The sequence below is a fragment of the Carettochelys insculpta genome, chromosome 4 (genome assembly GCF_033958435.1).
Source record: "Carettochelys insculpta isolate YL-2023 chromosome 4, ASM3395843v1, whole genome shotgun sequence".
Lineage (NCBI taxonomy): Eukaryota > Metazoa > Chordata > Testudines > Carettochelyidae > Carettochelys > Carettochelys insculpta.
This window is the reverse complement of record NC_134140.1, coordinates 24,674,012-24,687,915: the sequence shown is the minus strand read 5'-3', so window position 1 is coordinate 24,687,915 and position 13,904 is coordinate 24,674,012. Positions and strand designations below refer to the sequence as shown.

The 13,904-nt window shown below is 40.7% G+C and overlaps 1 protein-coding gene across 1 annotated transcript in view; it reads left to right on the top strand.

Annotated features, from left to right (window-relative positions):
* The window catches only part of WFS1 (wolframin ER transmembrane glycoprotein), a 57,291-nt gene extending 51,929 nt beyond the window's left edge, over positions 1 to 5,362 (top strand). The window contains exons 7-8 of the mRNA XM_074992465.1: positions 383 to 528; positions 2,681 to 5,362. Of these exons, the coding sequence (XP_074848566.1) occupies positions 383 to 528; positions 2,681 to 4,492 (1,958 nt within the window). The 3' untranslated portion in view covers positions 4,493 to 5,362. The remainder of the gene's footprint in view (positions 1 to 382; positions 529 to 2,680) is intronic.
* The last annotated feature ends 8,542 nt before the right edge of the window (positions 5,363 to 13,904 follow it).

Below are 13,904 nucleotides of genomic sequence, written 5' to 3'. Positions count from 1 at the left end.
ATTGCAGGGCGCTGGAATAAGTATACAAGTACCTTTGCAGCTTTAATCCTGATGAAACCTGGACACAAAATATGAAATACATTATATTGCATGTAGTTAGCTTCATGAACATATTCACAATTTATTTTTTCCTGTAATTTGCATACTATAGTAACAAATACTCATCTAAAGAAGACCCACTACACTTACAGGATGTACTATGACCACTTTTTGCCACCAAAATTAATAGAGGTTCAATTTTTCCATAGTACAAACACAAAGTTTGTTAGAAAATAATTTCAGCATCTGTCTTAGAAAAGATTGTGCCTGTTGTATAATTAATGGGATGCTAGTTTACTGTAATTTTGAGCTCTCTCTTTGTTATCTTCATTACAACTTTCAGCTAAGAACTATATTGCTTTGGATGATTTTGTTGAAATAACCAAGAAGTATGCAAAGGGAATCATCCCAGTTAACCTGTTTGTTCAGGAAGAGGATGATGACGAATTGGTTGGAAAGAGTCCTGAGGAACTTCCACTACGACTAAAGGTGAAAACTAGTTAAGAAGACATCTTAGTTTATGGCCAAAATAGCCTAACTTCAAAGCTTGTATCTAGTCACCCAAATCAACATTGGTACACCTTGTGTATCGCTGCACATGTACGCATACACTGTGTGATCTTTTTGTACATATGACATAAATTTAGAAAGAAGATGTATTGAAAAAGTAAAAATTAATCTTGCAAAAGGACAGTAAATCTCTATACTCACCATGTGGTGGATGACTGTCTCCCTTTTGCCATAATTGTATTTAGTTGTGCAGTAAACTTCATATCCAGCAGCCTGGGGACCAAGAGTATTGTACACTGTAAACTTATACCAGATGTGTTGTATTTGTTTGTCTTTATTTTTGCTATACTGTACTTATGGAAAACATAACTAAAATTTACTTATAGTTAAAAATGCCAGTTATGTGAGATGATAGAATGCCATGACACTGTTTATGACAGTGTTTACTGTATATCTTTTTATTAATTAGAGATGCCTGGAAATAACGAATGAAATGTGCAAATGTTCATATGCAAATGGCAAAACATGGACTAGGCAATGGACTAGGTTTCTAAAACAGCTCATTTTCTATGGTGAGGGAATTAAAAGATGAAATTGGTTGGTCATGATTGGTACAGACCAACACTTTTCTGTTAACAGTAGAAACAAAATCTAAATAGGAGAACTGAGATGTACGTGCGTACATTGATGTAATTTCAAACTAGCAAGAGGTAGTGAGCATCATAGTGCAATCAGTACATGAGTTCTTTACTTGTCCTCCTTGGATGGTGTATCAAATTTTAAGAGACAAGTAATAGACTATATTTCCTCTAATGCTTCCAAGTAACTGACATAATGTTCTGAAGGAGATGTACTTCAGCAGTGAATAACTTCACTGTTAACTTCCTGGGCTTGCTTCCCCAGTTAGCGATGATGTATACATCTCTGTTGAAGTACTTGACACAAAGGCATGTGTTAGGCGCACCATGGAAACTGATTTTTTTGGGTGTGGTTTTGAGGCTGTGAAAGTTCTATATTTGCCAGCTTTTTTTAGGTCCTTTCCATCTGTCCTGCCAGAAAGGGAGTGTCTTCCCTCCTCTCCCCCCCCCGCACCCTCCGACAGTAACTCCAGTGGTATTTGACAAGTGTCGCTCTGCTGGGCAGGAAATCCCTTGGAGGATACGTGGAATATTTAAACCTGTGTATTATGTGCATAGGAAGGGAGATGAAATAGTACTAGGTGTTTACAATAAATAAAGAGGTTGAGAAGGGCTAACATGGTTTGATACCTGCTCGATTACATACTTTGGAAGCAAAATTTTGGAAAAATGCAAACGAGCTGTAAAGGGTTGGCCTGTCCACATGGCAAGCTACTGCAAGGGCAAGTCAGGGTATGAATCTACTGCATGGGAAGCTCTAGTTTCATGTCCCTTACAAACACTGCTGCGATACTGTACCACTTAGCATGCTTTCACTGAGCTTTAGCAACATCCCAGTGGGACAGTATGGGTGGCAAGCTAGCCTACCACAGATTCACACCCTGGCTTGCCTTGTAGTAATTTTGCTATGTAGACAATCACTTAGTGCCAGTATGAATAACAGTACACGGTGTGTGACAGAGTCACTGGAGAAGCTAATAGTGACAAGTAAAGGAAAGATACAAGATATTTAAGAGCAGATGAGATAGACATCTGTTAGGCATGATCTGAATGGTGCATGGACCTGCAGTGAGTGCAGGGGACTGGACTTGATGAAATCTTGAGGTCTCTTCCAGTTTTAGTATTCGGTGATTCTATAGTACAGAATTGCAGTAATTCATAATATCTATTGGCATGTCTGCTCAAGTAGGTTTCTACTGAATACGAGATTAGGAAGCCTTTTAATAAAAATGATATGACATTGATAATTAGATTTGTCTTCCTTTCTGAAAACTTTTAGATACCAAAAGACAAGTAATGTAATTTGTGCCATATCTGCTGAAGTTGATATCAAAACTGTCACAAAGAAAATCCCATTTTGCTGTGCCCCACCTCCTGAGTAGAAATATTTCAAAGCAAGTTAGTCTTGAGTTACTGCACCTGCTTTAACATGAATGTACATTCCATACAGGTACAAAAGTGGTGTTAAACTATCTGTTTTCCTTTCTTTTCAGGTTGTAAAATATCCTCTTCATGCCATTATGGAAATTAAAGAGTATCTTATAGATATCGCATCTAAGGCAGGAATGCATTGGCTGTCTACTATTATTCCAACACACCACATCAATGCTCTCATCTTCTTCTTCATCATCAGTAATCTGACAATTGACTTTTTTGCCTTCTTTATCCCATTAGTCATCTTCTATCTGTCCTTCATTTCCATGGTGATTTGCACACTGAAAGTCTTTCAAGACAGTAAGGCCTGGGAAAACTTCCGCACCTTGACTGACTTATTGCTTCGTTTCGAGCCAAATCTCGATGTTGAGCAAGCAGAAGTGAACTTTGGTTGGAATCATTTAGAGCCATATGTTTACTTTTTGCTCTCGGTTTTCTTTGTCATTTTTTCCTTCCCCATAGCAAGCAAAGACTTCATACCGTGCTCAGAGCTGGCGACAATTTCTGTTTTCTTCACAGTGACAAGTTATATGAGTTTAAGCACTTGTGCGGAACCTTATACCCGAAGAGCTTTAATGACTGAGGTGGCTGCTGGCTCCCTCTCTCTGTTGCAGATACTACCTGTAAATTTAGGCTATTTAAAATATTTGGGTAAAACCTTCTTTACTATTCCTATAGGCCACTTCTTCATCCTAAATGTGAGCCTCCCATGCCTTCTGTTCCTATACTTGTTCTATCTGTTCTTCAGAATGGCACAACTGCGGAATTTTAAAGGCACCTATTGTTATCTGGTTCCCTACCTGGTGTGTTTCATGTGGTGTGAACTCTCAGTGGTTATTTTGCAAGAGTCCTCCTGCATTGGTCTCATTCGTGCATCAGTTGGCTATTTTCTGTTTCTTTTTGCACTCCCAGTTCTAATGGTAGGCATTGCACTCATGTGTCTTGTACATTTCATAAAGTGGTTCATATCTCTGGAGCTCATGAAAATTGTGGTGACTCTTGTTTTGTGTGGTATTCCTTTGCTTTTCCGATGGTGGACAAAAACGAACTTCTCGATGGTTGAAATGATGAAATCCCTAACCAGGAGTTCTATTGTGAAACTCATTTTGGTGTGGATTACTGCTGTGGTGTTGTTCTGTTGGTTCTATGTGTACCGATCAGAGGGAATGAAGGTCTACAACTCTACCTTAACATGGAATCAGTATGGCTTTCTCTGTGGACCCCGGTCATGGAAGGAGACTAATATGGCACGTACCCAAATTCTGTGTAGTCACTTGGAAGGACACAGAGTGACCTGGACTGGACGTTTCAAATATGTCAGGGTTACAGAAATTGACAATAGTGCAGAATCTGCAATAAACATGCTTCCGCTCTTTATTGGTGATTGGATTAGATGTTTGTATGGTGAAACCTACCCTGCGTGTGACCCCAAAAATGTTACCATGGAGGAGGAGGAACTGTGTCGTCTCAAGTATCTGACAAAGCATAACTGTCACATGAAAAGGTTTGATCGGTACAAATTCGAAATAACTGTGGGCATGCCTTTCAATGTGAAAAATGGAACTAAAGCTGTAGAGGAGGATGATATAACCAAAGATATTGTGCTGAGGGCAAGCAACGAGTTTAAGAAAGTGTTGTTGAACTTGAGGCAAGGCAGCATAATTGAATTCAGCACAATTCTGGAGGGTCGTCTTGGCAGCAAGTGGCCTGTCTTTGAACTGAAAGCAATCACTTGCTTAAACTGCATGTCTAAACTTACCCCTGCAGGACGGCATGTGAAAATAGAGCATGACTGGAGAAGCACAGTGCAAAAAGCCATGAAATTTGCTTTTGATTTTTTCTTTTCCCCATTCCTTTCAGCTGCATATTGAGCTCATGGAATGGTTCAATGATACCTTCAATGTATACTGCATTAACACTACCAAAGGTTTGGCTTCTTAACAAAACCTGCTGTAGCAGTGTTCAAAATGTGTGCTATTCCAGAGTTTTAGTTGAGTTTTGTAGGTGTAAACACTCTACTCAGTGCTTGTACCCTGTAGGATTGAGGCTATAAATTCTAGTTAAATATTCTACATTAATGCACAGAATTCCTGCAGAGTAAATGCATGAACTCATTTTAACCAAAACGAACTCTTTCTGTGGTACACTACTAGGGTGTGTTCATCCGCTTGATGTTAAAAGCACTTTACTCGTGAAACATTCACAACATTGCCCTTTCATACTTTCAGTGTAGAATGGATATCTTGCAGGCAACCGACAATGTAATGCTTCTTGTATTTATTCAGTGGTTTCTAGCAAAGTGTTAATTGTATAATTAGGTTGAATCTGGTGCCATGTGATTGGTGTGTCTAGAACTGAACTTTTTTGCTATTTATTAGTTAGATATGATTTCAACAGGTCTTTTGGAGGGAGACACCTCTTCACACACCAGCCAGGTTGCAACAAGAACTCCAGTTTCCATTTTAGTTTTCTTAAGTATTCTTAAAGTGAACATGCTATTCACTGTAACTGTTTATGATACTAACTGTTTCTGAGACTATCAGTTATAATCCATGATAGCATGTAAATGATAAGCACCAAGTAGTAAGACTGGTATTGTGGTGGTACTAATAATAAGTGAGCCAAATCAGTTGCAAAGCACTGTATAAATGTATAATGGAGACTGAAATAAAATGTCTGGTTAATAATCTGTATTGTGCAAATATGTGTAAATACAAACTGGCATTAAATGGGATTCTATACTGTATTGCTTACACTTTGTCATTTTGAGTAGTTTATTTCCAATCTAAGGGTAACAGCTTTAAACCACTTTACATTTCATTTAAAACACAATTCCAGTAATAATTATAATTCAGATTATTGCAAGATACAGCAGTAAAGTTAGAATAATTCAAGTTGCTGTAAACCACCATTGGTGAGAGAACCCAGAACAAGTGGATGGGTTGGGAGAAATGCCCAGCCCCACACATTACTCCACACATGATCCACAGGGAAGGTCCAACCACCATAGACAGAGGGTCCTTCAACTTGTAGTGCGCACACAGGCATGGGGAAGAGCTCAAACACCCCCTGCCTCCCAAAAAAGGGAAGCTCCTTCAAGAATCTGATTTACATAGGAGTTTGGGGCTGGGAGATGGAGTTAAGATTCCCATGTATGAGCAGGCACCACTGGTACTCAGATGGAGAGGGGACAAGGCTCAGATACCTACAATGACAACTCCCTAGTACCTTGTTCTAATAGAGAGAGATGGGGGCAGACTCCCACGGAGGGGCAGGGTCTCCTCAGCTCCTGACACATACATGAAGAAAGGGAGGAGGGGATAGACACTCAGAGGAGGAAGGGGCTCCCAGCTCTTAGCCATTGTGGCAGCAGGAGAAGGAGCTCAGACACCTCCCAGAAAGGCAAAAGCTCTCCAGAACCAGGCTAATTGTGATGGGGAGCAAGGAAGGTGTGAGGTACCAACAAGTGGGCAAGGCTCTCCCTGATCCTAGCACGTGCCTGTGTGCATGGGAAGCCAGGAAAGGGACTAAGATGCCCATGGGAGTCAGGAATCCCCACTCCTAGGGGTGTAGGGAGAGGGAGTCAGATGCCCTGTGTCAGTGATGGGTAATCTGCATGTAGCTGGTCAAGTTAAGCTTCTTGCTGACCACCAGAGAGGCCAATGGGAGCTGCAGGCAGAGGTACCTGAGGATGCTAGGTAAACAACCTGTCTTTCTGGTCCTCCAGCAAGCTTATCTTGATAACCAGTGTGTGGCCTGCAGGCCACAACTTGTCAACCATTGTCCCAGATTCTGGTGCATCAACTGCAGTTGGTCCAATGAAAGATATTACTACCTCACCAATGCTGTCTTTTCAAGGTGGGACTCACTCCACCTCATGAGCTCAGTGTGTGTAGAATTTGAGAACAACAAGAAGTCCTGTGGCACTTTATAGACTAACATATTTTGAAGCCTAAGCTCTCATGGGCAAAGACCTGCTTTGTTAGATGGCACTGGGCCAAACTGATTAGGATGATCTGAACTCTTGTTTGCTCTACAGCTATAAGCAAAAGTCGGTTGTCTGAAGGGGAGCACAGATCAATGTTTGTGTCATACTCCCCACACATTCCTAGCCCAGGCCAAGGAAGCTATTAATGCTCCAACCCTTGGGCCAAATTTGGTCATGCCCCTCTCCAGGAGGGTTTGGGCACTGCTTGCTCTTGGTGCATGTTAGAGCCCTAACTTGCACCCTTGTTACAACGGTTCCAGCATCAGGAAAAGAAGGATGCCGGGGTGCACCTCTTGTTCTTCCCCAAACATCTCCTATTGCAACACCCTATGTGGAGGGGGAGCAGAGCTGATGGAATAGGCTTTATGGCTCTTGCAGACTGGATCATCTAGGGGTCTGTGCAGCTGCATGAATTGACCCTTCTCATTTTCACAGCCAAAGTGCTACCAACTCTCAGGATTTTATTGAGGGTCTTGTCATATCTGTGGTCGTGTTTAAAGGCTCAGCTCCTGGTGTCATGTTGTATAAGGCTCTCAGTTTTCATTTAAAATGTGAGTTTCTGCCCATTAGGATTGCGGAAAGAAGCTTGAACGCATGATTTGCTCATGCATTAGAAAGCATCAGAAGGCAAACAAAAAGAAACCTGGATTTGTTATGTAGCATCTCATTTTTAAGTTAATTTCATCATTTTTGAACACTTCAGGGTGGACCAAGACTCTGAGCCAGTGATGTTCCATAGGCCTTAAAAAGTTAGCATTGAGCCTTGTAGCAAATTAATTTTACTGTATCCAAATCACACCTAAGAGGAGATGTTTGTAAAAAACAAAGAACATAAGCTTAAAAACCTACCAATTTTGTACTGATTTATGTTCATGTGCAGAAGTACCCATTCCAGTAGCCTCCAGCTGGTTTATACACAGATTTAGATAATCTTTTGCCTTTATTAGTAGCTCATCAGGTTTTGCAGAAACTAATACTTTTATGTCTGAAATTAGGCATATAGTTTCTTTTGTGGGTTCAATCATTTCTTTTGTACCAGTGACAAATTTTTTTGAAATTATTTTAAGGTGTTCAGTCTACTTCAGAATAATATAATACATGGATGATTTAAAACAATATATGGATGATTTTCATCCATACCATCAGATGGCACTCAAAGCCAGCTCTGCATTTTCTCTCCATTTAACATTTTATCCAGAGGGAAATACAGTATTGAAAAAAGTAAAAGCAGTGTCTCCTTTTAGTGCATCTGAGAGAAAATAAAATGTAATATAAAAATCCTCCCTGATAAAATAACAAGGAGATGGTGGATTTTAGACAAGCTGTGTTTATTTTGTTCCTGATAATTTGTTACAGCGAGCATATTGAACAGAATAAAAACAAAAAAGCAGTCCAGTAGCACTTTAAAGACTAACTGAATAATTTATTAGGTGATGAGCTTTCGTGGGACAGACCCACTTCTTCAAGATCATAGCCAGCCTCTCTTTCCACAGTAGTGTGAAAATTCCTCTTCAGTAAGACGCAAACTTTCAGATCATTAACAGAATGGCCCACTCCATTAAAATGTCACACTTCAGAAGGCCCTAGGTGACAGGCCTGTTCTCTCCTACAGACAACCTCCCAACCTTACGAGGATTCTCACCCACAACCACAATTTATACCGCAGGAACACCAATCCTGGAAATTTTCCTTGCAACAAAGTCCATCACCAGCTTTGTCCACATATCTGTTCTGGAGATACCATCGCTGGACCTAACCAGATTATTCACAGAATTACGGGCACATTCTCATGTTCCTCAACTAACATCATATACGCCATCATGTGCCAACAAAGCACAGATGCTCTGTATATTGGACAGACTTCAAACTCTCTTAGACAAAGAATGAATGGGCATAAAACAGACATAAAAACACTCCTGATTCACAAACTGGTCAGCCAGCATTTTAATGGAGTGGGCCATTCTGTTAATGACCTGAAAGTTTGTGTCTTACTGAAGAGGAATTTTCACACTGCTTTGGAAAGAGAGGCTGCCAAACTCTTTTATATTCAAATTTGACACATTAACACGTGGCTTGAACCAGGATGGGAATTTTTTAGGTCATTATAGGGGCTCTTTTGTATACTTGGCTTCATCTAATTCTTGATTTTCCCCCTCCCCCCAACTCACTCTGATTTGCTCACCTTGATATTATTTTTCTGATTTGTCAACCTTGATTACTATTTTTGGTTCTCTGTGCATTAAATATTGAGTCTGTTCTGGTATGGCTATGATCTAAAGAAGTAGGCCTGTCCCGCAAAAGCTTATCAGCTAATAAATTATTCTGTTAGTCTTTAAAATGCTACTGGAATCCGTTTTGATCATATGTAGACTAGCACCACTTTCTTTCTGTTACTATTGAACAGAATAGTTATGCCTATTCTTGTTCCCATGTTGAAACCACAGCTGTGAGATACACATAGGCTCTAGTTTGTGGAACCCTGCGATGGTGGCACGTCTAAAGATAAATTACCAATTTGTGCTATAGCATATGTAATGCAGCTACACACAGAGAGGCTGTGCTAAACATGCTATCCACACAATTTGCAGACTAGCTGCTATGTTCGGGGCTTAACCGCCTCATTAAAATTGCTTTAATGGACATTTTAGAGTTAGTTTGTTTTTGATGCTGTTGCAACTTTCAGAATAGACTTAATGTCCCTCCGGGCAGGAACCATAGTTTCTTCAAGGCCTTGTTTTGCATCCAGCATACCTTCAGCACTTAACAGATAATGACTAAAACTTAACTCTATAATACCTGAACAAAGGAGGTATGTATGGAGTCCAGTTTATAATGGTGCAATTATATTAGGAGTGAAGTACAAAGCAGGCTATATTTTGAGGGAAATTGGCAGCCTCTTTTAGTTTAGAGCCGTGTTAAATTCTCTAAATTCTCCCTGTGCAATATACGTTGATTGGCATTTTGTTTGATGGGATGGTAGCTCAGGCAAAGGCTCCATATGTCAAAGAGTTCAGAGTCAGCATTCTGTCAAACAGATTGTAAATCAAACGGAGATATTGTAGCAGGTGTTCTATAGCAGCTGTTTGTTATTAGGATTTTTGGCTTTGCTTGAACATACATGGTAGGCAAAATTTTTGAACAATGATAGCAAATTCAGCAATACAAGATGCTGTGCAGATGCTGCTAACAATGAGAAATACAGTTCTTGACAGCAAGAACTTAGTGTCATTTTAAATTAGAGTTAGGCCCGAATGGAAATCCTACTCCTAATACCCTGAAACTTTGATTGGGTTGGAGCCCATCTCCAATCTTTCCCTCTGTCTGTCTTTGCCTTAAAAAGAGAGTCATTACAACAAAGCATTTCTTCTCTAGATCCCTTTTCTCTTCCTCACTTTTCAAAAGGATCCCATCCTTGTGACACAGATGTTTCTACGATGCCGATCCATTACGTTGCCTCAGGTGAAGAATTATAACTTCAATAAATAATTAATAAAATAAAGCTTTGCATGGTGAACTGTTTAAAGAATGGAAATGTTATTTTAAGAGGTTTAGCTGCTTGAAAATGTCACCCCCCCAAACCCTGGTTGAAGATGAAATCTGACTCAAATACAGCCCCAGGCTTGTTTGTAAAAAGATCCCACTAATAAGGTGAGAAGAGGTTTGCAAAGGCTTTAAAAAGGCAGATGCCTGAGAGCCTCCATTTTAGCTTGGACTATGTGATTTTTTTTTCCCCCCCTCATAGTCTCTTTCACTGTGAAAGTCAGTTCAGAAAACGTGTATAGTGTGTTCTGCTCCCAGGAATCTTGCCTCTTCCAAGGACAATGAAGAGATTGTTGTGGACAGAGGTAGCTTGATTCTGGTTCTAATGCTAAGGTCTGCTCTATTCCCTACTCTAATAAAATTGACCATTGCCACCTACAAGAGCAACCATTCAGATTAACCTTGGACAGTAAAGTGACATAAGAATCAATACAGCTTCCATTTCAAGTAATGTCAGGACATTTTACTTAGAGCTATAGGTAAAGAGTGAGAAATTAACCTTTTCCTCACCAAGTGATATGCTGCTGAGATGCAGAGCCCTGGTATTCCGTGTGGGTGGAAGTGCTCACTCTGCTTTCTGTCCAGGGACAGAATATATTTTATGTTCACCAAGGAATGTGCAGAGGGGCACCACCAATTGAAACACATGTTGCCAGCTGTGAGTGCTGTGCTAATCAGCTGGGCAGACCCTGAATCTCTCCTGAGTGGCTGCCCAAGCACTCTGCTTACAGGGTGCACTAGTATGCAGACAAAATACAATTTTGGGGAGGGACAAAATTGCAAAAGTGAACTAAGTTTCTTGGCAGTTACATAATACAAATACACAACATACACAGTGCACTTAGGACTGTAGGTTAATAAATGGAAAAGAAGGTCCAAAAATCAAATCAGGCCCATGTAGAATAGTCACAATTAGATGTTCTTATTGTGAAATACAGATTCAGACTAATTATGGAAAACAATATAAATTTCATGAGTTTTTTTCTTCTTAAAAATGGGACCAAAATTTTGAGCAAAATCTTCAACTTCTAAAATTTCAAGGTTTGAAAAGTGTAATTTCTTCCCAGTCAAGATGTTTTAACTTTACAAGGGATGCAGTTTCAAAACTTTAACAGTTCACTACAAAAACTACCATGTTATGTAGTAACAGCGAGAAAGCTGTGCTAGTCTATATACTATCAAAACAAAAAAGCAGTAAAGTAGCACTTTATTTTGTTAGTCTTTAAAGTGCTACTTTACTGCTTTTTTGTTTTATACCATATTATGTAATTATGAGGTTGCAAAATTATGAGTATTTGGGAGGGGGAAATTTTGAGAAATATATTAACTTTGCATGGGCTTGTGAGTTCTGTTTATGGACAGGACTTAGTAGCCGCATCCACACTAGGAATAAGGGGCTTTTGAAGACTGGGGGGTCCTTTCAAAAGGCCCCCATCTACACGGCCAGTGCGTGATTTGAAAGTGGCACTTTTGAATCGCTGCAGCTGCCTTTATGCTAATGAGGTTCTGCATATTCCTGGCAGTGCCTCATTAGCATCTTCTGACCTTGCTCATTACCATGCCGTTTTCAAAAGGAAGGGGTTAGTGTAGACATAGCCAGGGTATATTCACGTGCAGCTACAGCACTTCAGGAGGTCGAATGGAAGGCAAATGATGATTCATAGGCAGTTGATTTGCAGTAAATTGATTTCTCAGCCTTCCGCATGTGAAAGACCCTTTCCTGTATTTATAAATGACTGAGTCATAAATCTCTCCTAAAGCGACTTCTGATAATTGCTCAAGTGAGTGGTATTTTGCTGCATTAAATGGCGAGTCTTATTGGAACTATTTCAGTCCTTTATTCTGAAGGTTCTTGATCCCAGGATAATTGATCTTCGATTCTAGCTGAGATGCTTATGTAAAACATCTTGAAAGATCAACTTGTTAAATGTGACTGATACTAGGTTTCCCAAAATAAGCTAGTGGGTGATAAAGTAGTGCTTACCCATCCTTTGAACACAACCTGAAAAACAACTGCAAACACTGATTGTTACCTCAGGGAAACTATGCAAAAAGATGACTCAAATGTATTCTGGCTTCAGGTTTTCCTTCTTGCTGTACGGGATGTAGGAATGGCAAATAGCATAGGATCAGACCATATCTTCCAAAGAAAAACCTGTAAGAACAGTTTTGGAGATGAGGAGAACATTGCAAAGTTCTTCCTGTGGCGTTTGGCTCACTCCTTGGGGGATTAGGAATGACATCATCCCCAAATACCTAGGGGCTTGGCATGAATTCAATACAATTTCTGCAGATACCCTGTGTCTTCCCCCTGCATCCCCAAACTGTCTCCAGCCAGCATGGCTATGTCTAGATTGCAGGCTTCTGTAAGGAACCTGGGCGGCTCCGGACAGAAAGCTGCTGGTCTGGTTATCCTCATTCCATGAGGAAGAAGGTAGTGTTGGCAGAGGAGTTTTGCCTGACATTTGGCCCTATGTGGGCAGGACAAATGTCAGGAAAGCTTCTCACAACAAAACTCTCAGCAGAAGATATGCAAAGGCAGTGCACAAATTTCCAGATCTTTTGCTGACAATTCTTGGCAAGCTAGACATCGCCTGTGACGCAGATGGTTATAAATGGCTTAGCTAAGAGAAAGTCTGTGAAATGCATAGGTAGCTCCTGTGGGGAAGGAGGATAGATGCCATTGTGCAGACTCATTTTAGAAACTACATTTATATAGAACAATCGTGGTTTTATATGCAGAATGGCTGAAGTGGTTTTGTGTATGGTGCATGATGACTGGGGTAGATTTAAATTAAAAATTGAAACAAACAGGGTTTATAAGCATCTCTTGTTGCTAAGATACAGTCAATCAAATCCTGTAAATCCTTCTCTGGCAAAATTGCCTTTTAGCTCTGGCAGCACAGGAAAATACAACTTTCAGAAACAGAGGGCCTGAAGAGCTGCTCACCAATTCAGCCTTCTTTTGAATAGCAAAGCGAAATGAATTAGAACCACACATAGTTGTTTACATAAAAATATATTCAGTGCAAAGCTGTTACAAGGTGCTAATGGTTGTCATCAGGCGCAGCTGTCAGCCAACGACAACATGAGGGCATCTGCCCAACCAGCCGTTCACAGCAGAGTCGCAGAGCCAGGGGCACGAGACTCAGATTCATGGGTCTTAAGCTCTGGTGTTAAAACAGCGATGCACAGAGGCCTGTTTAGGCTGGAGCTCAGGCTCTGACGCCAAGGGGGGGGGGGGGGGGGGCAAACATCGCCAATGCTGCTTTTAGCCTCCTACTATGTGCACACCACCCCCCCCCACCCCCCCCCCCCGGCCTTCCCGGCCACCGAGTCTGTGCCTGTCTACCCAGGTGTTGAGCGTCACTGTCCTTCTCTGTATCGAGCTTCCCTACAGCCCGTGAGCATACCAAGTGTGCTTTTCAAGGAGGCACAATCAAGCCACTTTCGACAGAAAGCAACAACTGCAAACAATGGAGGGGGCAGCCAAAAATAATTTTTTTATTTCACTTTATTTTTTTCTGTGTCAAAAAAAATGCTAAGCACAGGAGCCTGGGGAGCAGATGGGCATATTCAAGTCCCAACAAGGCTGATCCAAATTCAGGCAGGCCAGTGAGGCACAGCAAGATCGTAACTAAAAGCTCAGGTGTGAGTGGTCTATCTGAAGTGGAGCAGAGGAGATTAGTTTTGTGGTTGGTGTTTGGAAGATTATCACCCTTTTTTTTAAAACCTGTCTCTCAGTTTAGCCTGAT